The following is a 23,625-nucleotide window of genomic DNA, read 5'->3' on the forward strand; positions in this document are numbered from 1 at the left end:
TACTTCTTCTGTCAGTGGCATCCAACCTTGGGGAAGGTGAACAGGAGCATGGCAGTGCCCAGCTTGTCTACAAGCACAGTGCAGCTAGCAAGGAAAGGCAGTTCAGGCACAGCATAACCAGCATTGTTGCCATATCTAGGGCCTCCAACTGTTTTTGAATCTCTTTAATTCTAATCTGTAAACTAGGATTACACTTTCCCATTATTTCTTTTTGTAACTCCTCCAATTCATTAAGTTTTGTTTGCCTTTTTTTATACCATTCTCTTTTTATGTCTTTTTCCTTCCTAACCAAATGGCCCCTTATTACCGCTTTAGCAGCGTCCCATAATATATTAGTTGGCACAGTTACTCTATTTTCCTTAAAATATAATTTTAACTGTGTCATTAAGTATTCCCTATCCTCTTCTTTTGCCATTACCAGGTTGTTATACCTCCAAGGTCTATTTGTCGGGGGAAGATTTAGTTCTAATTCAATACCTAGAGGGGCATGGTCAGAAATCAAAATTGGATGGGTCTTGATCTCTTTAACCACCATATTATTATTTTTTTCCAAAATTATATAATCTAAGCAGGATGCTGTTTTATATCTACAAGAGATATGTGTTGGGCGGGGTCTCGTGTTGGTAAACTCATGAGCGTCCTTCAAGCCCCAATCTCATAGTTTAATACTATTGTTCTTGGTTATGTCCGTATTTAAATCGCCCACTACAATTCGTTCGCCCTCTGAAAACTGTTGTATCTTCTTAAAAACCAAGTTTAAGAATTTCCTTTGTCTTTTATTTGGTGCATAAACATTTACTATAGTGATTTTTATGGCTTCCAGCTTAAACTTAACTAACAGGTATCTACCTTCCTTATCTACTAATTTTTCCATGTTCTCCACCTTAATATCCTTACGAATCAATGTAGCCACGCCTCTAGCTTTGGAAGACCCTCTTGCTTCTGCTAAAACCTGCCACCTCAAATCTTTTATCAATGGTTTTCTATCATTTATTTTTTTTGTGAGTTTCCTGTAGGCACAACAGATCTATTCTTTGTTCTTTAGCCATTTTAATTACTTTGAATCTCTTAAGATTTGATGTTAGACCATTCACATTCAGTGAAAGGACTCTTAAAGATCTATCCATTCTCTTTGTTTGTAACAAACTTGGGCCCTAATGGCTGAGGGTATTTTACTATACTTCTAACTGAAAACCCACCCCCCATTCCCTTCCCCTGTGGGACAGACAACTTTCTGGATGAGACCATCATCCTGTCTCCCACCTTCCAGGGGGTACGCACCCCGCTCTCCCCTTCTAGCTTCTAGCTAAATTTAGCTCAAAATGTTTTATACTTCCCTTTAGTAGTCCGTTCTTGGCCTTTTCTCTTGTCTACTTGAGCCTCCTTCTCCTGGGTCCACATCAAGCTCCACTGTTTCTTCTACTTCTTCCTCTCTCGGGTCTCTCAGGTCGTCTGTGGCGATGCCCAGGCGAGTGAGGAGACCTCTTGCTTCCTTAGGGTTGCGGGCCACCAGCCTTTTTTCATCTTTAAAAATAATTATTGAGGAGGGGTACCCCCAAGAGAATTTAATCTTATTGTCATATAGTTTTTGCCCAAAGGGTCTCATTAGCCTTCTCTTTCTAATGGTTTCCTGGCAGAAGTCTTCTCTCACCCAAACTTTCCTTCCTCTAAAAGAGAGGTCTTTCCTTTTTTTCAGAGTCTTAAAAACTATCTGCTGAGTCTTTTCCATTGAAAATTTAATTATGACTTCCCTTGGGGCACCAACATCTTGTCTCCTTTGCAGTCTATGAGCTCTCTCAATATACTGAGATTGCAGAGTAACTCCTTGCTCACCCATCCAGTCTATAAGAGTTCCTTCTAGGAGTTTATTATTTATTTCCTCTGAAATTCCACCCAGGATCAAATTCGCTCTTCTATTATGGTCAGAGAGCTCTGTTAATTGTGAGTTCAGCTGGAGTATTTTCTGTTTGTTAGATAAGGCAAGTTCATTAGCCAAAATTGCGATGTTCCGTGTGTCCTTTAGCTCTGCCGTCAACTCTGAAAATGCATCTCTGAGTGATTTAATTTCAGATCTTATCTGGTCCTGGGACGGAAATAATGGTTAGGAACGGTCCCATCGTTGTGGGGCCCATGGGGCCGGCGCAGCGGCACACTGAAGCAGCCTGTCGGTCACTTCCGGGTTCCTGTCCTGCATCTCGACCTGACACTAATAACACAGGTCACTAATAACACAGGTCGAGATGCAGGACAGGAACCCGGAAGTGACCGACAGGCTGCTTCAGCGTGCCGCTGCGCCGGCCCCCTGGGCCCCACAACGATGGGACCAATGCCACAGGGACGGGCTCGAAACACTCTATAACCCCTCAAAAGAACAGCAGTCTAGCTCGCTTCCCCCGAGTCCTGCCGCCATAAGCCTCAAGAAGGCTCATTTTGCGGCATCTCCCGGCGGGAGGGTGGCACCCGCACGGGACACATATCAAATGAAAGAGGGGGCGCAGGGCTATCAGAAACAGCCGGCGGAGGGAGTCGGGAGGCCACCCCACTGGGGGATCCACACCCCGAAAGTGATGAAGGTGTCACAGATAGAGCCAACAGAGCAAACAGGACAAAATACAGTCTCACTGGAATCTGACTGGCTTCTCAGCGTGGAACCCGTTCTCTCTAGTCTTCTCACTTTGAAAAAAGTAAAAAAAGAGTTTTATTTAACTTTATTTCCCCCTTTCCCTCTCTATAAATAATCTTGGTGTTTCCGGCGGTGATATTTGGGGGATTTTTGGGGACGTCACAGGAAGTGCTGTGAAGTCACTTCCTGTTTCCGGCAGTGGCATTTGGGGGAAATGATGTCACAGGAAGTGATGTCACTTCCTGCTTCCGGCAGGTGGCGGGGGGGGATGATGTCACAGGAAGTGATGTCACTTCCTGTTTCTGGCAGGTGGCGTGGGGGGAAATGATGTCACAGGAAGTGATGCCACTTCCTGTTTCCGGCGGTGGCATGACATCACCGGAAGTGCCGTCACCGGAAGTGACATCACTTCCTGTTTCCGGCGGTGGCATGACATCACCGGAAGTGACATCACTTCCTGTTTCTGGCAGTGCGCACGCTCCGCGCGCACGCACCCCAACCTTCCCCCCCCCAAAGGTGTCCCTGGCTGGCCTTCAGACATTATGGCCACCCTAATGCTGCAGTGTGTGTGTTTCTCCTTCCTGGTTGTACTGCACCTGGATTTGCACAAGCTGAATATGGGCACTTTCACGCTTCACCTGTCTTGATGCTGTGCATATAGGGTAGCACAGGTAAAGCCAGTCACCACTATCATTCTCCCCACCACCAGAACCTGGGCCACAACCCAAGCTATACACTTTCCTCCTCTTCACCTGCCAAACCACATTCAGGCTGGTATTGGGCAAAGCCTCTCTGACTACAAAGGCCCAGGTTACCACCACCGCTAGATTGGCCTTTTTCCATCTGAGGTGGGTCAGACGGTTGGTCCCATATCTTGCCCCCATGACCTGGCCACAGTGACCCATGTGATGGTCACTTCCAGGCTAGATTATTGTAACTTTCTCTATGTAGGGCTGCCCTTGACCCTGCTCCGGAAACTCCAGCTGGTGCAGAATGCTGCTGCACGGATGTTGATGTCATTGCCTGTGTGGACACAGATCCATCCTGTGCTGCATGAACTGTACCTACTGAGTACCTGATCTGATTCAAGGTGCTGGTACTTACATTTAAAGCTCTATACGGCCAGGGGCCAGCATACCTTTGGGACCGCCTCTCCCTATGTAAGTCCCATAGGTCTTTATGATCAGTGACCCAACACTGTTTGGTGATACCCAGCCCCAGAGACATCTGCCTGGCCTTGATGAGGGCCAGGGTCTTTTCAGCCCTGGCCCATGCCTGGTGGAATGAGCTCCCCATGGAGATCCGGGCCCTGTGGGATCTACTTCATTTCCGGAGGACCTGTAAAACAGAGCTCTTTTGCCAAGCTTTCAGCTGAGGCAGTGGATGTTATTGGCCTCCCCCCTTTCATTCCATCCCAGTGCTGTAGGATCTGCTGGACCTAGACAATAGGCCATGTTTGTGAGGCAGAATTTGCCATTTTAGTCTCTACTATTACTCTGTGATTTTAGATCTAATATATTTTAATTGGTTTTTAATTGTTGATTGCCTTTTATGATGTAACCCACCCTGAGCCTGTTCTACGGGAAGGGCAGGCTTAAAATAGAATAAAATAAATAAATAACAGCAGGGAATGCTAAGATAGTCACATTAGGACTGTTTACTTGATTTCTTCCACCTGTACTGTTTTTCACCTTTCACCATCACACCAAAATTATTGTTTATAACTAGGGTTGCCAATCTAACTCAGAAAATACCTGGGGACTTTGGGGGTGGGACATGAGGTTGGGATGTGACATGAGGTCACACAGAAGTTCAAAGATAAAATGCCAAAGCAAGAGAAGCTAGCCCAGGGATGGCCAAACTGTGGCTCTTTCACACATATTGTGTGGCTCTTGAAGCCCCCACCACCTTGTTGGCTGGCTTGGAGAAAACATTTGTTCCTTTAAATCACTTCTTCAAGCCAAGCCAGCCTGCAGCTTGGAGAATGCAATTAAAGTTAAAGCTGCTTTCTTTCTACCTCTTCTTCTCCCACTTATTTGCCTTACTTCCTTCCTTCCTTCGACTCTCAAACATCTGATAATCATTCTATGTTGCTCTTATAGTGAGCAAGTCTGGCCACCTTTGGGCTAGCCCAAATGAGCATTACCCTTGAGAGATACTGCCAGGGCAAAAGCATTTATAAGTTTCAATGGCCAATAGGCTCAGGCCTCAGATTCACTGGGAGCTCACAGGAGCACTTTCTGAGTTCCACCTCTTTGTACATTGAATAGTATGTGCAGCTGCATAACAGTCCCTGGATGAGCTCCACCACCTATTTTTCTAAAAAATGACCCCTGAATAGGCTACTGTACAGGAGTAAACGGATTGGCACAGTGTTATGACTGAGATGAACTTTACTAAGGGACAGAGGTGATCCAACTCACTTCATAAGTGACCAAAGTTGCTAAAAGTATTGTGATTGTTAAAATTGTTGTTAATAATATATACATCTATAAAACGTATTTCCATTGAAGTGTTCTTGTGGTGAGGTCCATTATGTATTTCTAGCATGCTGCTATCCATTGAAAAGGAATTGTTAGATGAATTGGATACAAAAGCAATTATTGACAGATTTGCACAATCTAGTGAATTAAAACAATTGCTCCTAATATAGTGGACTGCATGAAATATGTTTTTGAACTGCCTGTTAATGTGTTACATTTTCAGTACAAGCAAACTATTTAAAAATATCTACCATTTATTTAAAATAAAAAACAATTTGAAAATTCAATTATAGCAATCTGTATTTGCATTTAGTATCTACTGTATACTGCCAGTAATGTACACTGTAATTACTAAACAATATACATTTATTTCACAAGTTTAAATTGTACCTCTTTTCCACTTATGTATTTTTTCAAAAATTTATTTATTATAAAAATTAAATAATAACCTTATAGTTGTGGGTGGGCCCCTTTTGTCTCCTCCTGGCAACCAGTATTTTTAGACCCAGTCCGCCACTACTCTCTAGCCACCCCAAACCCAGGGCAGTGCAGGAGGAAGCTAAATATTGCCGAGTTCCTTCATCTTAGCCGCTCCACGTTCAGACTGGTAGGTCAAAGCCAGGCACTGCTGTGCCTGTGCGCCTCCTCTAACGCTGCATTGGACTCAGATCTACATAACATGAAGCCAGGTACTCCCGGGCTCCTGTTCCTTGACCACACGCAAATCGCGCCTAAATCAACACAAGTCCAAGGCGGTTTGACTGGAGATTCAGGGGTAGAGCCTGAGGAGGGAAAGCATAACCGATATCATGGCGTGCACCCCCCAAAGCAGCCATTTTCTCCTGCGAAACTGACTTCTGTCATCAGTTGTAATTCCAGGAGATCTCCAGGCCCCACTTAGAGATTGGTAACCATATGGGACAACAACTTATAAAATTCTGGGCAATAAAATAAAGCAACCCATTTCCCCCGGCTCACAGCTCTGTAGCACAGTTTTCTGTAACTATATAGCAACCAAGAGAGTTGTCTATTCAACATCTCGTCTTTTTTTCATAGCTTCTTCATTCTCGAGCAGTAAGTCCTCGTAGATTTGGCCCATTTAAGCTCCCGTACCCAGCGCTTCTTTTCTCTTTGTGAGTCTCTTTTTTACGTCCCGTTATCTTATTGGTCAATGGGCGGAGCTATAGACTTCCTGGGTAGTTAGCCGGGTACCTTAGCCCGGAAGCGGTTTGGAGAGTCCCTCGTGCGGAAGACGCTTGTTGCGACGGCGCAGGAATGAGTTCTCGGATAGTTGTGTCTATTGGTATGCTACTCTCTTCTCTCTCTTCCCCAATAAGGTTTTAGGAGGCTCCAATGATATTCATTCTCTCTCCCACCCCTCTTTTTCCAGGTGGGGCTGCTTCTGTGACCGATCCTTGTTTGTCTGACAGTGGGAGCGAGGATGCCTGGGAGGAAGTAGAGGAGTACCCAGAGGGTCCGTTGCGGGCTCAGTGTCTTTTTTGTGACAGGTCTGGTCGTCGTCCCTCTTGTGGGTAGTGTGCATGCGGAGAGTCTCTCTTCCCTGAACTGCTTACTAAACTTTTGTTGATAGTTTCTGTTTATTTGCGGTGAAAGCTTATCCTCTACCTGTTCAAGGGATGTCCAAAGAACTGCTTAAAATATTAAATTTTGTCTCTTTAAAGGAATCATTTGTAGCAAATAAGTTCTTGTAAAACTTCAGGATAGATAGAAAAAAATAGTTGCAACTCCCCTCCCCCAAGTCTTTATGATCCCCCACCTTTTAAATATCACTTTAGGGTTGCCAGCTCTGAGTTTGGGAATTTCTGTAAATTTGGGGGTAGACCTTGGAAAGGATGGAGTTGGCGAGAGGCAGCATCTCAACAGGGTGTGATGCTACAGAGTCCACTCCACACTTAAAAGTGCCATTTTCTCTTTCTATTTTAAGGAAATTAGTTGTAACTACAGAAGGTCTACAGGTCCTTCCTGGATGTTGGCAATCCCATAATCAACCTTTGATAAAAAAAAAAACAGCAGCAACAATATGCCATCCAGAGATAAAGTAGGGGTTTCTATGTGAGGTTTTTCAGATATTTAGACAAAAATTACTTTCTAAATTAACCAGAAGTGGGATGACCCCAAATGATTTGAGAAGGCCTGAATGTTTTTGAGGAACAGAGAAACACACACAAAGTACTGTTGAGCATCACGAAAAGGGAGGAGGAACTCTGTTCTAGATGCACAGATTTTGAGTGGTGGGTGAGTTCTAAATTGTTCTTTTCCTCTCAGAATTTCTGATGCCTACCCCCGTTAGCTTGTCTTGTTAGCTAATAGTAAACTCGCTAGTTCCTGTGTGTATGCTGAAATCATTCAGTCCAGTCTACTCTTAGCCCAGGATCTCTACTTATTTGGGTGATTCCCAGGTCTGTGGGAAAGTATGATGTTATAAATTTATCAATAGGGGAAACAAGTGACTTGATGGGGACTGAAAATGCTCCAGTATGGGTTGAATAGTGAAGGTACCTGAGTATCAATTAAAGTGGCTCAGCACCTGCAAACTTAGAAAATTTTGAAGAGAGAGATTTTGAGGAATTAAATGGGAATTCCAAACTGTTTGTTCTTGTGGCTCTTCATACGTTCCTAGCTTATAGTGCATGTATTTGCAAGTATTCTCATGTTGCTGTACACCCTTCATGTGCTTATGTTCACATTTAAAACATCAAAGGCATACACTTAACTATCTAATGGTGATGCATTTTTCCCTTCAAATGACATATATTTTGCTCTACTGTGTATTCTCGTGTTTCTTGTTTATCTCATAGACTCTTGTCACTACTTTCTGAAGTAAATTCTAGATGATTTAAAACAGTCTTTTTGCTACGTTCAGTTTGATGCCTGTAGTTGGCTGTGTTTATGGAAACTGATGGGTGGTGGGGTGAGGAGCACTGTTGTAGGCTTGATGGGCTTGATTTGTGGGAATAACTTTGGTGAACACTTTCCAGTATGGGGAAACAGCAGAGTCTGCAACCGGTATGTGATATAGGTCAACTGTATACCTTGTCCCTTTTGTACTTCCCTGTAATTAGATCCATCACCTAGTCAGTACATCCCCTTCACTTCCCCCCAGCCCATTTCTTGGGTGAACTGATAAAGATTTGGTAATTATTCATTATCCAATCATTGCCCAAACCTCTGCTTTATTTGTGTCTACATATGTTATCTTCCTGTTCCTTTCAGAATACAAAAATAAATTCACTTACTGTGTTTTCCTAGGTTTTTCAGTTCACCTGAAGATGTATTTGACCATTGTTCATCTGACCACAAATTCAGTATTGAGATGATGGTTCATAAACATAGTAAGTGTATTTTCTGCATTTTAAATATTTTTCTGCTTTTTAGTTTTCTTCATTTCAAGCTCTACAGATCTTTTGTGTCAAAAATGAAAAGATCACATTTCTTTCTTCATGGTCCTTTCTATACACCAGGGGTGGCCAAACTGTGGCTCGGGAACCACATGCACCTCTTTGACATATGTTGTGTGGCTCTTGAAGCCCCCACTGCCCCATTGGCCAGCTTGGAGAAGGCATTTCTCTCCTTAAATCACTTCGCCAAGCTAGTTGGTGGCTTGGAGAATGTATTTAAAGTTAAAGTTGCTTTCTTTCCACCTCTCCCTCCCCCATTTCCCTCCCTCCCTCCAACGTCTGACATTCATATCTTGCGACTCTCAAACATCTGATTTTTATTCTATGTGGCTCTTACATTAATCAAATTTGGCCACCCCTGCTATACACCATAGGCCTGTTGTATGAAACTCAATTATAGAGTTAATTTGGTAGCTTACTTGTTGATATCTGACTATAGCTGAAATCATTCTGTGCATTGAAAATGAAGGAAGAAAGAGAGGTAAGATAATTGAGGGCTCCCAGCGCTGGATTGGGAGGGAAGGTGGCTTAGTGGTAGAGCATCTGCTTGGGAAGCAGAAGGTCCCAGGTTCAATCCCCAGCATCTCCAAAAAAGGGTCCAGGCAAATAGGTGTGAAAAACCCCAGCTTGAGACCCTGGAGAGCCGCTGCCAGTCTGAGAAGACAATACTGACTTTGATGGACCAAGGGTCTGATTCAGTATAAGGCAGCTTCATATGTTCATGTGTCCATTATGGGGAAGACCTAAGTTTATTTCTGCTTTTTAATATAGAGTGGGGCAAGCAGCTTCAGCACAAAGTGTAGGCAGGCATGCTAAAAGTGAGGTTTTTAGGCTGTTCACATTTGTTAAAATAATTACAAATATATTGTCTAAAGTATACACAGGTGTTCATGCATGCAAAGTGATGTGTGTACATATGTGGAATCTCCACCCAAGTCTATTGATCTCCATAGATTTAGCTGGATTTGGTGCACCATATTGTTAGGCTGAAAGCGACATTGAAATTAAGATAGTAGAGCTGATAGAGAATAAAAGCAATTCAGTGAAAAAAGGGTCAGATGATAGCCAAATTTGTCACAATTTTAATCTAAGTAATTATTTCTCAAGTTGGATTTTTTTCTCTTTCAGGACTTGATTTTTATGGCTATATCAAGCTAATAAACTTCATTAGGATGGAAGTAAGTTACTTGGTATTCAAAGAGTAAAACAAGACTTATAACTGAATAATATTACTTTGTGTTCTTTAGAGGTGGTTTTTTACTTATGCTCTTTAACTACAAGTTCACAGAATAAATGCACACTTTATTTTAAAAGCTGGATCAAAAGTGACTTTCTGGAGAGTGATGTTCATTAAGGCTTGAAGAAATTATCCTTTAGTAATGTACTGAATGTACCTGTGGCACAGAGTGGTAAAGCTGCAGTACTGCAGTCGGAGCCCTCTGCTCATGACCTGAGTTCGATCCCAGCGGAAGCTGGTTCAGGTAGCCAGCTCCAGGTTGACTCAGCCTTCCATCCTTCCGAGGTCGGTAAAATGAGTACCCAGTTTGCTGCGGGGGGAGTGTAGAATGACTGGGGAAGGCGATGGCAAACCACCCCGTAAAAAGTCTGCCGTGAAAACGTTGTGGAAGCAGTGTCACCCCAGAGTCGAAAAACGACTGGTGCTTGCACAGGGGACTACTTTTACCTTTAATGTACTTAATAGGATAGTCCATATGGGAAGAAATTGAAACTTTTAAACTGGTATAAATTTTAAAACATTTTGTATGTCTTTTCCATTAATTTTTCAGAAACCAACTGCAGAATGTCTCATTTCAGTCAGTGCACCAGTTCCTTGGGAGGAAGAGAAGTACTTGAAGCCTATTTTGGAAGATGATCTTTTGCTTCAATATGGTAGGGTTTGTTCTAACTTGAATTTGGGTACAGTCTTTATGAAAGAAATAACCATGTTTGCACACTGATGTGGTTTAAAGGACTGGCCTCTTCCAGGATACATAATCTCCCCTCCTCCTTCCAACTACAAGTAAACATAAAAGGCCTTGAACATCAAGCTTAGGGGCATCTAAACATATGGCCCATGGGATACATCCAGCCCCTGCAGGGCTCATATCTGTCCCATAAGCAATTGACTCTCTCCTGCTTCCTTCTCCAGGGCTGCTGCCGCCACTGCATTGCAGCTTGCTTTTGCCCAGCTCCCTCTTGTGCTTCCTGCTTCAAAAGCCAAGTCTCTGTTCCCTCCATTGGCTGAGGGGGGAAGGGGGAAGAGAGAGACAGTTCCCTCATAGGAGGGAGAACAAATTCTGAGTCCCATGGTACCTTTAAGACCAGCAAAGTTCTATTCCAGGTATAAGCTTTCGAGGGAGGGTGGGTGGATGAATTCTTCTGAGAAGTACAATTTACTTTGGGATTGCTGTGCTTTGCTGTTTTCTTTAAGATTTGATCTCTCACTCTCTCACTCGCTCTCCTCTCTTTCAATTGCTGTTTCCTGCTTTGGGGGGGAGGATTCTTCTGGCAAGCACAAGTATTGTGTGAGTGTTTTAAGATTAGATTTCTCTATACGAGGAGTGGCCAAACTGTGGCTCGGGAGCCGCATGTGGCTCTTTTACACACATTGTGTGGCTCCCAAAGCCCCCACCGCTCCATAGTTTAATGGCTGGAAGTAGATGGCTAAGTATTTAAAAATACATTTATGGTTCCATATGTTTCAGTTCCACATGTCTCCCTTTCTCCCCTCCTACTTTGCTGGCTGCCTTTCTTCAATCCCCCTTTGCTTTTTAAACTGTTTCATTATCATCATTAGTGCTTGAGTGGATTTTGCCCAGTCTGAAATCAACACATTATTTCACTTGAAGAGATCCCCCTCTCCAGTTTAAACAGATGGAGAAAAAAGGAAACCTAACAGTACAGCTTACTGTCTTTATTAATGGAAAGGAACAAGAGTCCAGTAGCACCTAACAAAATTTGTGGCAGGACATGAACTTTCATGAATTACCGCTTCTTCAGACACAGTGAATCCACTTGTCCTTATATCTTGGAAAGTGGAGTGATTTCAGATGCCTAATGACAATAGCAGGCATTGGTAATGAGACAGGAAACATATGCCTCGGTTCCGCTCTGGAGGATGCATGGAGATTCATTATCAGTTGTAATTCAGCATTCTCACTTTTTAATCTTATTTTTAAAATTCCTTTGTAAGAGAACTGCTGCTTTCAGGTTAGCAACTAGAACGTTAAATATTCCCCCAATATACTGGTTTTTGAATGTTGTGGTTTTTAATGTTGGACTTAATGTCCATTTATTCTTTGTATCCTCCTGGACTGATTCCTTCTGGACTGAGCTGAGATCTGGGTTTCCTGTCTCATTATCGATGCTGGTATCTCCATGCCTACTACTTCTCTGCATAGCACACCTAATCCAATCAAGCCTGTTGTTGTTGTTCACCTGCTACTGCCATTCGACATCGGAAATCACCTTTATAAAGTGTATATCTCTGGTACCTTGTATTACATGTTTACAGCATGTGTGTCCAACAAAATGACATTTATATCTGATCAGGCCCTCATAACATACTAGTTCAGCACCTCTGACCCAGCTTATTATTAAGTTGCTGCTTTATACAAGAATCTATATATTTAATTCCCAAGTGTACCCCTGTCTGTGATAATTATATCCATGGGTTGGGGCTACACTTGCAGATGTTTGAGCACACTTGAGGGAAGCGTCTAGGTTTACAGAAAAATCTGGGAGAAACCCCACATTGGGAGGTTTAAACTCTCCCCCAAATAAAAAAGTGTTGCACTAATCTTTAACAGCCCTGCCCAGGCTAGCGCAATCTCATCAGATCTTGGAAGCTAATCAGGGTACGCCCTGACTAGTATTTGGATGGGAAGCCTCCAAGGAATACCAGGATCGTAATGTGGAGGAGACAATGGCAAACTAACTCTGAATGTCTCTTGCCTTGAGAACCCTTTGGGGTTGCCATAAGTCAACTGTGACCTGATGGCACTTTTCACCACCACCCTTTAACAGTCCTGGTGGCAGCAGTGAAGCTTGGAAATTGCTGCCAGCCCAACTTGCCTGGAGTAGTGTCATACAAGCCACAAAAAGCTGTGGGGGAGGGAGGAGCCCTAGCGGTCCTGCCTGGAGCTGCTCCGGGTAAGCCACTGAGAGTGTGAGGGAGCCTTGGTAGACTCACCAAGAGTTGCTTTGGGTAGGCTGTTAAGAGCGGGGGGGAGAGGGAGGGAAGCCTCAGCAGGTTAGCTGGAGCAGCTCTGGGAGAGCCACCAACAGTGGCTATGGAGGGGGAAGCTTCAGTGGGGGTGGGGGAGAGACAAACAGAAAAGGTGAGAGTCTTGGAGTAGAGGAGCAGAAGAAGAAATAGAGAATGCTAGGATAAGTGGCAGAAAAAGTGTTATGGGGTGGGGGCAGAAAGAGTGACAGGAATGAGGGAGAGTAAGAGATGGGGTGGCAGGATGGAGAAGGAATGAGAGGCAGAGAAGTAGGGGGAGACAGGAGGAAACAGAGGGGAATGCCTTTTCACAACTTTCTTATGGGTCTCAGCTTGTTTTACATATTTGTGTTTTCAAAAATGGGGTATCTTTCATTATAATTCTCACAAATCTGTAGTGCCTTGCAGTGATCCCTTGTTTATCAGATGTGTGTTATTTGTATGCTTTTCATCTGCTTGCTAAACCTTTCTGTATATCCAGACATCTGATTTATTCCAAATATTAATCTGTATGCTTACTTTCCATTTCTGGAGATGGTTGAAAGACTGAACTCATTTTAAAGGAAATCTACTAGGATCTGGTGGTTTTTGGAAAATGATTTTTAAAGGGGAAGAATTAACAGCTGTGCTTGGTTTTATATGACCTAGATGTGATTACTAAAGAAACAGCCCACCTAAGCTAGCCAGTTACCTATCTGCCTATGAGCTTGTATATTCGCTTTCTTTTTCTAACTACTTAGTTGGTAGATGTATTTCTGGTGGGAAGGGAAGAGATTGTATCTGGGAATATGAAATAATTTCTGTAGATGGAAATCCTTGAAGTGTCCCTTGGTGCTGTGTGCGCACTAGAGGAATATCTAGTTTCCCCTTCCTTACGGTCCCATCAGTGTCTGCCTAGTAACTACCACCTTGCAGTAGGGAAAGGTATGAACTGCTGAGCATAATGGACATGGAAATAGAGAAAAGAATAGTCATAATCAACAGTCATCTCTTGGTCACCTGCTTGGCAACAGCCTCATGATATGGCCACATTCCCGCCATTTTAGTAGCTATTTTCATGTTAGTAGGTCAAGTAAGCAATACTAAGACCTAAAAGCACAAGCTAAAAACATGAATTGCAAACTAAAGTTATACTTTGTTGTGTATGTATGAAATAATACTAAGGGCATGCTTATAATAAAACAAATTAAAATGTCACTTTTGCACAATCAGTAACATTTATCTTGTTCAGCCTGAAGGGAACTATAAGGAAGGTTGCCTATGGTTAGCTCAGCATCTCCTTGAACACTCCAGCCTTTGTTCCCTTGCATGCTAGTGTGCATTTAATATGTGGTGAATTCTTTTGTGCTTTCTCCTCTCAGATATAGACGATTTTGTTGACTCTGCCAATACCTATTGTTCCAATGAGGTAACAGAGGCTTCATCTCTCCTGGAGCGCTTGAAATGTGCGGAGCACAGAGCAGAGTTGGCAGAAGCTGCATTGGTCAGAGCCCAAGAAGATCTTCATAAAATGAAGTACTGTTTCAACCAAACATTTTATTTATGTAGAAACTTAATTGGCACCTCTCTTGGGTACATTAAACTATAATAGTTTAATATGATCTAGATGGAACTACGAAAGAAACAGCCCACCTAAGCTAGCCAACTACCTATCTGCCCATGAACTTGTCCATTCTCTTTTTCTGACTGCTTAGAAAGCGCAGCAAGATTGTCATAAAATTAAGTACTGTTTCAGCCAAACATTTTATTTATGTAGAAACTTAATTTGCACCTTTCTTGGATACATCAAACTACAACAGGCTTTATATACTATTTATGGTCACTAGAAGCCTTACCATATGATCAGTTCCAGTAAACTGAGTGTAGTGGTGAGATTTTTACAGGTGTCAAATACCAGTTGCTTTATTCCATCCAGTTTTAATAAGATCTTTTGATTATTTTCTTCTGTGTCTTTTTTAGTAGCTGTTATGCAGCTTTTTCCCCTAATTCATAGAATCATAGAGTTGGAAGGGACCTCCAGGGTCATCTAGTCCAACCCCTTACACAATACAGGAAACTCACAAACAACTCCCCCTAAATTCACAGGATCTTCATTGCTGTCAGATGGCCATCTAGCCTCTGTTTAAAAACCTCCAAGGAAGGAGAGCCTACCACCTCCTGAGGAAGCCTGTTCCACTGAGGAATCGCTTTTAACGGTCAGGAAGTTCTTCCTAATGTTGAGCCGGAAACTCTTTTGATTTAATTTCAACCCGTTGGTTCTGGTCCTACCTTCTGGTGCCACAGAAAACAATTCCACCCCATCCTCTGTATGACAGCCCTTCAAGTACTTGAAGTTGGTGATCTTATCATCTCTCAGCTGCCTCCTCTCCAGGCTAAACATCCCCAGCTCCTTCAACCTTTCCTCGTAGGACTTGGTCTCTGGACCCCTCACCATGTTCGTTGCCCTCCTCTGGACCTGTTCCAGCTTGTCTATATCCTTAAAATGTGGTGCCCAAAACAACACAATACTCCAGGTGTTACGAAAGCAGAGTAAAGTAAACATTTCAGTTGTGAAACAGATTTTCTTGCAGTATTGTAAAAGAATGGATCATATCCAGTGAATGGAATTCCACCCATGCAGTGAAATTTCCATACCTTTACTCAGGGCTTTTTTTGTAGTAGGAACTCCTTTGCATATTAGGCCACACCCCCCTGATGTAGCCAGTCCTCCAAGAGCCTACAGGGCTCTTAGTACAGGGCCTTTTGTAAGCTCCAGAATGACTGGCTGCATCAGGGGTGTGTGGCCCAATATGCAAAGGAGTTCCTGCTACAAAAAAAGCCCTGCCTTTACTCCTTTGTTGCGGCCTAGCATATACTGCTCCTGGGCTCTATAGGATCTCCAGAACACTGCAGGGCATGATATGGGGGCTAGCAATGGGAGAGATAAATTGACTGAAAGCATCCCTTCTTTCTCCAGAGGAAGTCCAAGTATTGGATAGAACCCAGTCTTTGCAACCCCTCCCCCCAATGTGTGTTTGACAAGATGTTCTCTGTTTTGGAGTATAGCCCTCTTTTCTTCTGAGAACCAGAGTGGAGTAGCGGTTAGAATGTCTGACAAGGATCTGATAGACTTGGTTAAACCATGTATCCATGAAGATCATTGGGTGGCTTGAGCCAGTATCACACTCAGCCTAATGTCTCTCAGAGGGCTGTTGTGAAGATAACATGAAGAAAGGAGAATCATCCCATTCTGAGATCTTATAAGAAGGGCAGGATTAAAATAGATAAGCTAGTATTTGTTCCACCAGATTGTCAACATCTCTCCCCCTCCCAAACATTTAAAAACCTGAAAGTTTCATTGTGGACCTGGTGCAACTGAAACGTTGGCTCCTAGCTTCTTTGATTGCATTCAAGTGCCTCTTGAGAGATTTCTAGATTCAGTCAGTGATTGCTTCTGGTGCTTCTTCCACTTCTTTGGCTTTTTTGCTAGCTGTTAATGATTATGGTATAAAGCTGATTGTGACAGAATTTTTGGCTTCAGTGCCTTCAATATGAAGGTAGAATTAAAGGACATTATTAGTGTGATTTATGTTGCCCAAGACTGAGATCTATTTATTTCAAATAATCATCGGGTTATTTGAAATAAAAGTAAAACTGCTGGTGGAAGTGTAGGCACATACAACATGCCCAACACAGTTCTTGGAGCTCCTCTGAACTCAAGTACAGGGTAATGAATTCATCAAGCTATCTTATTCTGAACCAGACCATCAGGGTCAGTATTGTCTGCTTAGACTGGCAGCGGCTCTCCAGGGTTTCAGGTAAAAGGTGTTTGGTATCTTCCACTGCTTGCTCCTTTACTAGAGATGGCAGGGATTGGACCTTGAACCTTTTGCATGCCAAGTAGATGCTCTGTTACTATGCTACAACTCCTCACTGAAGGGTTTTAAGGGCAGGATACAGTTTGACTCAGCCTTCCATCCTTCCGAGGTCAGTGAAATGAATACCCAGCTTGCTGGTGGGGAAGTGTAGATGACTGGGGAAGGCAATGGCAAATCACCCCGTAAAAAAAGTCTGCTGTGAAAATGTTGTGCCCAGAGTCAAAAACGACTGGTGCTTGCACAGGGGGACTACCTTTGCCTTTTAGAGAATACAGCGGGAAGGTGGAGGTGGAAAATTCCTATTTGCTGTGTGTTGGCTGCAACAAGCTGTTTTGTTCTAAACTATAATATGGACAGTTATGGGAATAAACTGCATATCCATGGCACAGAATGGTTTTTACTCAGTCCAAAATAATAATAACCTCTTAGTGAATCAAATGCTTTTGTTGCCACTGTACCAGTGCATGGTTGCTGTGTATTTAGGACATTTTAAAGTGAAGTATCAGGGAAATTCATTGTAACTTTATTTTTATTTATAGTTATTTGTAAAGCAGATTGTTTTCTTTCCTGTAACCAGTTCTGTGTTCTTAAAAACCTATTATATTAAAATTCATTGTTAATTATTGACTGCAAGCAATTTCCCCCCATCTCTGTCTTTCCCACCGAAACCCACTATGTTTGCCAAAAAGATTTCCCCATGGGGCTGAGGGGATTCTTGGAGCATGGCAGCTGACACATGGGAAGGGGAAATCATCATTTCTGACCACAGAAGTGCAAGTTGGCTGGCTTCTGCTCCAGGAAGGTAGACTTTGAGTCTGGCGCAGTACGTAAGCAGTCAGTGAAGAAGCCTGGGAAAGGAGGTGGGCAGTTGTTTGAGTGCCCAGGTCTGCTGCATTTTTTGGATGGCTTAGTATCTGTCATCCTGGGTTTCTTTTTTTCCCCCTAATGTACATCCTTACTTGAGTAGAGTTGTGATTTTAAAAGCTGCAATTGGAGGTACAGAAAATTTTCTTTTCTGTGAACATCCAACCTGAGTGGGTTGGTCTGGGAAGACCTATATGTCAAAGGAGACTGATGAAAAAAAGTGCCAAGTCAGGGTTCCAGCAATCAGAATTTTGTAGCACAACGTTATCTGAAATGTGGAAAAATACTAATGCTGATATGCAGAGAATACCAAACTCTTCTGCAGCAACTTTCTGTGCAGCAACCAGCAGAGGGAGCTTCAAGTTTTGAGGAAGTTCTTTGAAACATGCATGCTTTCTCTTTCTCCCTCTTTCCCCCACCCTTCTCTTGCCCTGAGGTTCTTTTTTTTTAGTGGTCCTGTAAACATGTCTCAAGGGTATTTTTTAAACTGATTACAGACAATTTGCACAGGATTTTGTGATGAATGCAGAAGTCAGAAGCAACTCAGCAGCCAGTGCCATTGCGGAACTACAGGAGAATGAGGAGGATGTTTATTTCAGCTCTTATGGGCACTACGGGATACACGAAGAAATGATAAAGGTTAGAAAGTGAGCACAGACATGTCTTCCTCTCCATAAAGATGGAGGCAAGGCTGATGGTCTATAAACATGCTGCAGCATAGCTGCATTTTTAACCCTCTCCTGACTAGTTAGGACTTGCTGAAAGTGAAGGTGTAGAATGTGAGAAAAAAGGAGAAATCGTACACAAAAACCAGGAACCAAAGGGCTGCATACATTTTGCCTCTTCTTCCATTGCAGTTACATTCTCTGCAAAGCCACTTCAGAATGTCAGAGAACTCTCTGGAGCTGGCTTCAGCACAGTGCCAAGAAACTGAAGCCAGAAATGAAACCACCAATTCACAGTATTTCTAGAATTAAGACAGTTTGACTATATAAGTAGAACCTAATTATGCAGCTGTACATTAGAAAAATGGTGGTTACAAAGGTAGATGATGGATTTAAGCAGATTAAAACTATTGTGTTCCTCTAAAGATATCATATAAGCTACCATTTTTACTTGGTCATACTATTATACCAGAAACAGAAGTGGTTTCAGTGGAGCTGAAAATTGCTTGTGTGTGAATGTGTATAAATTGGGTGCATTAATAATATTTTCACCTGTTCTTTCATAGTTCCTCTGTCCGGATTTTATTTTTACAGTTAGCCTATAGATAGGAACCTGTGTATTTTATTAGTGGGTTGTATACAATTAAAAACATGGCAGGGGGAAAAGGTTCTTAAATATTCATATGCTCATTTCAAGCAGGGCAGTTTACATGCCTAAGGCAAGTGGTTCTGGGGTTGTTGTGTACCTGTCAGCATTCCCAAGGCTTCTGTCTTGATTGGTGACAGGCACAGTATTTTGTGCACAGATGTTGCAAGGCAAGTTAATGACCAGTAGAGAAAATAATCCATAATAGAGGCAATGATAACCAATGCTTTGGGCTAAAACTAGGCAACAAACAAGGTCTTTAGGTCTGTTTTAGTGCTCAAACTATATAGGATCCATACATTTGAAAAAATATGGTAGAAGTTCAGGAACTGCCAGAAAATAAAAATTAGACCCCAAAATCCAGCATGTCAATTTCCTATTAGATAACCATGAAACTACAGCTTGATTAAATTTGAGATTACCATAAGTTTAGGTTGTGTTGGGTCTACACAGGATAAATATATAAATGAACCTTTTCCAATGTTATGGGATGACTTGCCAGTTAATTTTAGTTAGCTGCGATTAAACTTGTAAGTGAATTTTCCATACATTTCCATATAGAACTAGAACTTTGACAACAATTTGCAGGGTTCTCAGGAAGAACCCAGTTAGCATGAGACTGATTTTGAAATCTGATCCTTGAGATATCATTGAATTTGCTTGAAAATACCAGCTAATTTTTTAAACTCTTCCCTGTGTTCACTATCAATGAACACCTTGGCTAGTCAGCACTAGATATTCTTGCTTCTGCATTTCAATTGAGTCCATTTTCAAACCTATGGCGAAGAATAGATGGCTTTTTTGGTGCATAACTTCTTGTTCTGGCTACTTCTGTGCTTTTTTGGTTGCTTGAATATTTTAGCTCCACTGAAATAGTGGGAGAAATTCCTGATGGAGGTGAGGAAAAGAACAGAATTCTAAACAAATGTCTGCAGCTTTTTAAAACAGCTGTGAATATAATGAGGGCAGTAGTTGGAAATCTCTTGACTAATTTGAACAGCAAGAATAGTGTGGGTAGAAGTACTGAAAGTTTTACATTTGATTGCTTATGTGACTGACAGCCTTTTGAAGCTTGGTAGAGTAAAATTAAGTCCAATCATACCTTAAAGACCTAATAGCTTATTGAAGCATAAGCTTTGGTGAATCAGAGCTTACTTCATCAGGTAAAAACTAAGCTCTTGTCAGTATAGTGACACAAAAATATTAGTCCCAAAATATTGGGTCCTTGTAACTAAACAAGCATTTATCAACTGTAAACAATACTGGAACTTGCATTGACATTTTGTAAAATCAATTCTAGGTCACTTTTTTATAATTCAGATTTATACGTTTCAACCTAGAGGAGTAACCTGATTTTATGATTAAGGACTGTATTTCGGTTTTTGTAAGTTCAAGTTCTGGACTGCAGCTTGTGGAAGGAATTGTCCTTTTCATCCTTTTGCTATTCAAATAGCCTTGCATCTTGTGGTGCAGTGTCTAATTTGTATGCAAGCAGTGATGTTCTCTGATTTTTTTTTTACTGTTCTGTTTGTACTTTATACTATTTTTGACCGCTATCATAAGGAGCTAAAAATAAAATCGTAACTACTCTGTTCTTTCACGTTGGTGATTGGTCCACTTGCTGTTTGCAGGGCTAGTAAAACATACGGCTTGCTTGGCCATTTTTCTTCCTTCCTACGCATTTTAAAAGTAATGAAGTCAGTTTGCTACTAAGACAGCCTATGCAGCCAGCTCACATACTTACGTACTACATCTATTCAAGTGCACCCTCTGGAAAACCAGCAACATTTTTATAGTTATGCTGAATAAGCACTTGCAATTTCCCCCTCCCCCAATGAACTTGGCATATTGTTGCATATAGCTGCTGTGCATCTTCTAGGTTGAAGATGAGGCTGTTCCGAGACATGGAACAGCTTGTTCTGCTATCTAGACCTGATTCAGAGTTTTAATTTTAAAAAGAACAGCTTGTGGATTATTTTTCTTTTAATGTACTGTGTAGTAGTCCACTGCTGAGGTACCCAAACCTAGATTACTGGTAGACGTTAATGGTTTTGATAGTGTGGTGCTGCCAGGAAATTTGGAATACATATACAGACAGTATTTAGTTAGTATTGCTTTGTGAGTTATTACAGAAAATTAACTGACTAGTTCGCAAGCAAAACACTGAAAGTCTGTGAATGGATGATTCTGCATTTGTTCTTGTAGGCTTGAGGAGTGGGAAATCTTTGAAATGTGACAAAGTACTTAATGTTCTTGTCATTATACAATAATTTGTAGTGTGTGCTCTGAACACTTTTTTTTTTAAATAGGATAAAGTGCGTACAGAAAGCTATCGTGACTTTATATATCAAAATCCACACATCTTTAGAGATAAGGTAAGTGGGTTAGCTTTAAAGCTGTAAATGTTCTTGCAGTATGAGATTTTTGTAGGTAATAGACACTCTTTGATTGGATTCTTTCTGGACTTTGGGGGAATGATTTCTTGGCAGGCCTGTGATTCAATATACGTTGGGTTCTGTTACATGAAGAGCATTCAGCTGCTGGAGGGTGCAGAACACTGATAACAGAAATGCTGATCAGCATTGTCATTGTTCGGTGTGCTGTCTTGAAGTGTTCATTAATTATGATGACATGGTTTTGTCAAGCCTTCCTTGTCCACTGTTTTTAAGTAGCGTCTGAAATACGTATGCCTGCATTTATTTACAATAATTCAAGTGCATTTCTAATCTGTATTTCACATGATAAAAGCATAATGGATATCCCTGTGGAATTACTTGTGAGGGTTCAGATCTGTTTTTTTTGTCTTAATGATACCCATATAAAGTATAAACATTAGACTGGCTGCCACAGATTTCTGTCTTTGCTGTATATTGCATTCCCTTGTGTAAGCAAGGATTAAGGTTTGGAAAGGAAGAAAGCTATAAATATGTGGCTTGATTGGTCTGTCCCAGCTGATACATGCTGCTTTGCTTACGTATGTGTAAGTAGACTTGCAAATTTACTGCTGGGGCCTTTTGATCACCTTGCTGGTCTTTGGACAAGGACACAGAGTGTTAGTGTGTTGAATGCTACCTAGACATTGCCTTTATTTGGTAATGTGGTAATAGAATCCTAAATCTTTACTGTAATGTATATCAATATGTCTAATTCTCAGTGTAACCTCATTTATAGATATTTAAATCCCAACACTGCCCACTTTCTCTGTATTTAAAGATGGCTTTCTATTCCAGTTTTGTCTGATGAAGTCTGCTTAAGAGCATATGAAAGCTTACATTCTGAATAAAACTTAGTTGGTCTTAAAGGTGCTACTTGTCTACTGCTTTGTTCAGTTTTCAGTCCAATTCCTCGAACACTCTGCTATGCGGGTTGCTGGAATTATCTTGCCACTTTGCATGTGGAGCTCATTTCAGTGTTCAGCACTCTGTGTACTGTCTGAAATTGTTGTTCTGAGATGTCCCTTATAAGGACTGAAAGCAAGGTACAGATTTTGTGCAATAAAGTACCATGGACTCAGCAGCTTTTTGTCTAGCTCTATATGCTCATCAGTACTGCTGGATCAGGATGCAAATGTTCCTGTCAAATCCACATTTTGTTTTCAACTAGCTAGTTACACATTTAACCGATTCCTTTTGGGTTTGTATGTCTTCTGCTCATTTCCTTACTAGATATTCAGATGAATGTAAGATTGACAGTTTGCATATATCTTATGAATAATGTCCTATTTTCAGAAAATCCTAATGGAGGTGCAGTCAAAGTTGCCAAAAGTAGAGTAATATTAAGTAGAGTAATATTAAGTTTTAATTGTTTTTGAATGCTGCAGGATTTTTCAGATGTGAAATACCTTAACATGAGGTTCACAGACCTGCCAGCCCCAGATGGGCTTGGGTAACGTACCCTTTATGGGACCCTCTTTTCTTTCTGAATTTTTTGAGTCCATAAGGCAGACGGTGGGGGCAGCAGTCAGGGCATCTGGCCGTAGGAGGCCAAGGTCTCCCAGGTCCAGTTCCTCCTCCAGGTCCCCTTCTCCAAAGAGGCCCAGAGGTAGCTCCAGCCACCTTAGGGCTTCAAAGAAGCCACTGATCTGTGACCAGATGGAGAGCGAAAGATCCATTTCTGAGGCTTGCTCTGAGGATTCCTATGGGGGAGATCGGGAGGAGGGCGAGTTCTTATCTGATGAGATAGAGGACGTTACAGTTCCGGAACCCTCATCACGCTTCTTCAAGGCAGAAGAGTTCCAACCTCTCTTGGCCAAAGTGCTGTCTGCCCTAGACCTCCAAGTATCCCCCGAGGAGCAGGAGCCTCCCCACCCACTAGCCAACCCCAAAAACAAACCCAAGGGGAACACGGAATTCTTTCCCAGATTCAGATCCTCGGACAAGGTTTTTCCCTTTCCGGAGTTCTTCGAGCGTCAGTTGAAGTCTGAATGGGCCAAGCCTAGTGCCAACAGGCAGGTGCCCAATTCTATCAAGAAGCTGTATGAGTTACCTACCTTTGCCAACGATATGCTACAGGTACCGTTGGTGGATGCACCGATTGCAGCCTTGCAGTCACACGGCCTGTTAGCTGAGAATGGCCATGGCTCGGTGCGAGACAACTGGGACAAAAAGATAGACCTGGCTTTGAAGAGGAGCCATGAAGCTACGGCTCTGGCCATCAAGGCAGCTGCGGCCAACTCTATAGTTTCCAGAGCAGCGATCGTCTGGATAAGACGACTAACTCAGCTATTGCCAGACGCAGATAAAAGGGTCCTGGAAGGTACCCTTCCGAATTCTCAGCGGATGCCTCGCTGAATGCCCTTACGTTCTCCGCTAGAGCAATGGCATCAAACACCGTAGCGAGGAGG

At 42.2% G+C, this 23,625-nt stretch overlaps 1 protein-coding gene across 1 annotated transcript in view; it reads left to right on the forward strand.

Annotated features, from left to right (window-relative positions):
• Window positions 1-6,291: 6,291 nt before the first annotated feature.
• PRMT3 (protein arginine methyltransferase 3) overlaps window positions 6,292-23,625 on the forward strand; it is a 121,212-nt gene continuing 103,878 nt past the window's right edge. Inside the window, exons 1-8 of the mRNA XM_060262279.1 lie at window positions 6,292-6,409; window positions 6,497-6,614; window positions 8,377-8,459; window positions 9,654-9,703; window positions 10,313-10,415; window positions 14,112-14,265; window positions 17,969-18,110; window positions 21,092-21,157. Of these exons, the coding sequence (XP_060118262.1) occupies window positions 6,382-6,409; window positions 6,497-6,614; window positions 8,377-8,459; window positions 9,654-9,703; window positions 10,313-10,415; window positions 14,112-14,265; window positions 17,969-18,110; window positions 21,092-21,157 (744 nt within the window). The 5' untranslated portion in view covers window positions 6,292-6,381. The remainder of the gene's footprint in view (window positions 6,410-6,496; window positions 6,615-8,376; window positions 8,460-9,653; window positions 9,704-10,312; window positions 10,416-14,111; window positions 14,266-17,968; window positions 18,111-21,091; window positions 21,158-23,625) is intronic.

The sequence above is a fragment of the Heteronotia binoei genome, chromosome 21 (genome assembly GCF_032191835.1).
Source record: "Heteronotia binoei isolate CCM8104 ecotype False Entrance Well chromosome 21, APGP_CSIRO_Hbin_v1, whole genome shotgun sequence".
Taxonomy (NCBI): domain Eukaryota; kingdom Metazoa; phylum Chordata; class Lepidosauria; order Squamata; family Gekkonidae; genus Heteronotia; species Heteronotia binoei.